The following is a 2,859-nucleotide window of genomic DNA, read 5'->3' as shown; positions in this document are numbered from 1 at the left end:
CACGGGGGAGGATGGGGGTTCTCGTGGGGGTTGGGGGGGAATTGGGGTCCTATGGGGGGGGATGGGGGTCCTTTATAGGGGAACTGGGGTCCTATGAGGGAGAATTGGGGTCCTTTGGGGGGGATGGAGGGTCCTTTGGGGGGTAATTGGGGTCCATATGCAGAGTCCACACACATGGCACCCCAAACACATCCACATACAACACTACTACTCACTCCCCCCCCCCCGTTACCTTTCACCCCCCATTTTGGGGTCAAACAGCAGCTGATCGGGGGCTGCCCCCCCCCCCATTTTACCCCCATCCCCCCCCAGGTGATGGAGGCGTTTGAGCAGGCGGAGCGCAAACCCAAACCGAACCCACAGCACCTTTTTACCGACGTGTATCGCGAGATGCCCCCGAACCTGCAACGGCAACGAGCGGCTCTCGAGCGCCACCTGCAGCACTACGGGGAGCATTACCCCATGGAGCTCTATGAGAAGTGAGACCCCCCCCCAAACTGACACCCACCCCACACAACTCAACCTGACACCCCTGGGACCCCCATACAAATGGGAGCCCCCTCTCCACCTCAACCTGACACCCCCAGGACCCCCATCTTAATGGGTCCCTACAGCACTATGGGGAGCATTACTCCATGGAGCTCTATGAGAAGTGAGACCCTCCCCCACCTCAACCTCACACCCCCCAGACCCCCATCCTAATGGGACCCCCCCCAACCTGACACCCCCAGGACCCCCATCCTAATTAATGGGTCCCTACAGCACCATGGGGAGCATTACTCCATAGAGCTCTATGAGAAGTGAGACCCCCCCCCAAACTGACACCCACCCCACACAACTCAACCTGACACCCCCAGGACCCCCATCCTAATTAATGGGTCCCTACAGCACTACGGGGAGCATTACCCCATAGAGCTCTATGAGAAGTGAGACCCCTCACCCCAAACATGACACCCACAGGACCCCCATCCTAATGGGAGCCCCCTCCCCACCTCAACCTGACACCCCTGGGACCTCCATACTAATGGGTCCCTACAGCACTATGGGGAGCATTACCCCATAGAGCTCTATGACAAATGAGACCCCTCCCCACCCCCAACCTGACACCCCCAGGACCCCCATCTTAATGGGAGCCCCCTCCCCACCTCAACCTGACACCCCTGGGACCCCCATATTAATGGGTCCCTACAGCACTATGGGGAGCATTACCCCATGGAGCTCTATGAGAAGTGAGACCCCCCCCCAAACTGACACCCACCCCACACAACTCAACCTGACACCCCCCGGGACCCCCATCTTAATGGGAGCCCCCTCCCCACCTCAACCTGACACCCCTGGGACCCCCATACTAATGGGTCCCTACAGTACCATGGGGAGCATTACCCCATGGAGCTCTATGAGAAGTGAGACCCCCCCCCAAACTGACACCCACCCCACACAACTCAACCTGACACCCCTGGGACCCCCATCCTAATTAATGGGTCCCTACAGCACTATGGGGAGCATTACCCCATGGAGCTCTATGAGAAGTGAGACCCTCCCCCACCTCAACCTCACACCCCCCAGACCCCCATCCTAATGGGAGCCCCCTCCCCACCTCAACCTGACACCCCTGGGACCCCCATACTAATGGGTTCCTACAGCACCATGGGGAGCATTACCCCATAGAGCTCTATGACAAATGAGACTCCTCCCCATCCCCAACCTGACACCCCCGGGACCCCCATCCTGATGGGACCCCCGCCCCCCCCCAGGGATGTGCTCTGCTAATAAATGCGGCTGTGTGTCCGACCCAGCTGCAGAGCAAAGGCTGTAATGGGGGGGGGGGGGATCTGAGCCCTTTGTGGGGGGAGCAGAGCCCAGTGAGGGGGTCAGCAATCCTGTGGGAAGGGCAATTATTGCCCTGGGGGGGGGGTAATTAACCATCTTCAAGGGGCACTGATTGCCTTGGAGGGGATAATTAACCCATGGGGGGGGCAATGAGCCCCCTTTAGGGCAGACAGACCAATCTCCCCCCTATAGGGAGCAATTAACCCAGCTTATGGGGGCTGGGGGGGGGGGGCTTTGGGGTGTGAATCTGACCCCCCCCATCCCCAAACCCCCCCGGGTTACCCCCAGCCCCCAGCATGAACCCAAACCAACCCTCAGACACAGCACAGTGACCTCAATGCATTTAATGCCACCTCAACCCCCCCCCCCATCACAGCACTGTCACGTGGGGGGGTCTCTGTGGGGTCCCCCTCCCCCATGTCCCCCACGTCCCCCATGTCCATGCCCACCACCTGGCAGTGGGGCAGCATCTCCTCCAGCAGAATCCTCAGCAGCCCCGGGCTGGGCACCGACAGCCCCCCAACATCCAGATACTGCAGCTTCCTGGGGGGGGGGGGGACACATTTAACAGCCCCCCCCACTGTGGGGGGGCCCATCCATATCCCTGCCCTCAGTGGGGTGACACTGAGACCCCCAGCCCCATCCCTGTGCTCAGGGGGTGGCAGTGAGACCCCCATCCCTATCCCCATATTAAGGGGGTGACATTGAGACCCCCAGCCCCATTGCTGTGTGACAGTGAGACCCCCAGCCCTGTGCTAAGGAGGTGGAGGTGGCAGTGAGACCCCCCCCACCCCCGTCCCCATATTAAGGGGGTGACACTGAGACCCCCATCCCCTGTCCCCATATTAAGGGGGTGACACTGAGACCCCCATCCCCTGTCCCCATATTATAGGGGTGACACTGAGACCCCCCCCCATCCCCATCCCTGTGCTCAGGGGGTGACACTGAGACCCCCATCCCTATCCCCATATTAAGGGGGTGACACTGAGACCCCCATCCCTGTCCCCATATTAAGGGGGTGACACTGAG

At 60.5% G+C, this 2,859-nt stretch overlaps 2 protein-coding genes across 4 annotated transcripts in view; one reads left to right on the top strand and one right to left on the bottom strand.

Moving 5' to 3' along the window:
• BCKDHA (branched chain keto acid dehydrogenase E1 subunit alpha) overlaps positions 1-1,795 on the top strand; it is a 7,889-nt gene extending 6,094 nt beyond the window's left edge. The window contains exons 9-10 of one of the 3 annotated variants that reach the window (XR_001552336.2): positions 311-604; positions 961-1,795. Coding sequence is in view for 2 of the 3 variants with exons in the window: in XM_015850556.2 (XP_015706042.1) it covers positions 311-479; positions 1,230-1,233 (173 nt within the window). In the remaining variant the exon portion in view is untranslated. Of the gene's footprint in view, positions 1-310 lie in introns of all 3 variants that reach the window. The other 2 variants (XM_015850556.2, XM_015850554.2) reach the window with 2 other exon arrangements.
• Positions 1,796-2,129: 334 nt separating this feature from the next.
• DMAC2 (distal membrane arm assembly complex 2) overlaps positions 2,130-2,859 on the bottom strand; it is a 5,393-nt gene continuing 4,663 nt past the window's right edge. Inside the window, 1 exon segment of the mRNA XM_032441682.1 lies at positions 2,130-2,582. Within this exon segment, the coding sequence (XP_032297573.1) occupies positions 2,145-2,582 (438 nt within the window). The 3' untranslated portion in view covers positions 2,130-2,144.

Source organism: Coturnix japonica, unplaced genomic scaffold (genome assembly GCF_001577835.2).
Source record: "Coturnix japonica isolate 7356 unplaced genomic scaffold, Coturnix japonica 2.1 chrUnrandom487, whole genome shotgun sequence".
Taxonomy (NCBI): Eukaryota; Metazoa; Chordata; class Aves; order Galliformes; family Phasianidae; genus Coturnix; species Coturnix japonica.
Note: the sequence above shows the minus strand (reverse complement) of the source record. Positions and strands in the feature narration are given on the sequence as shown.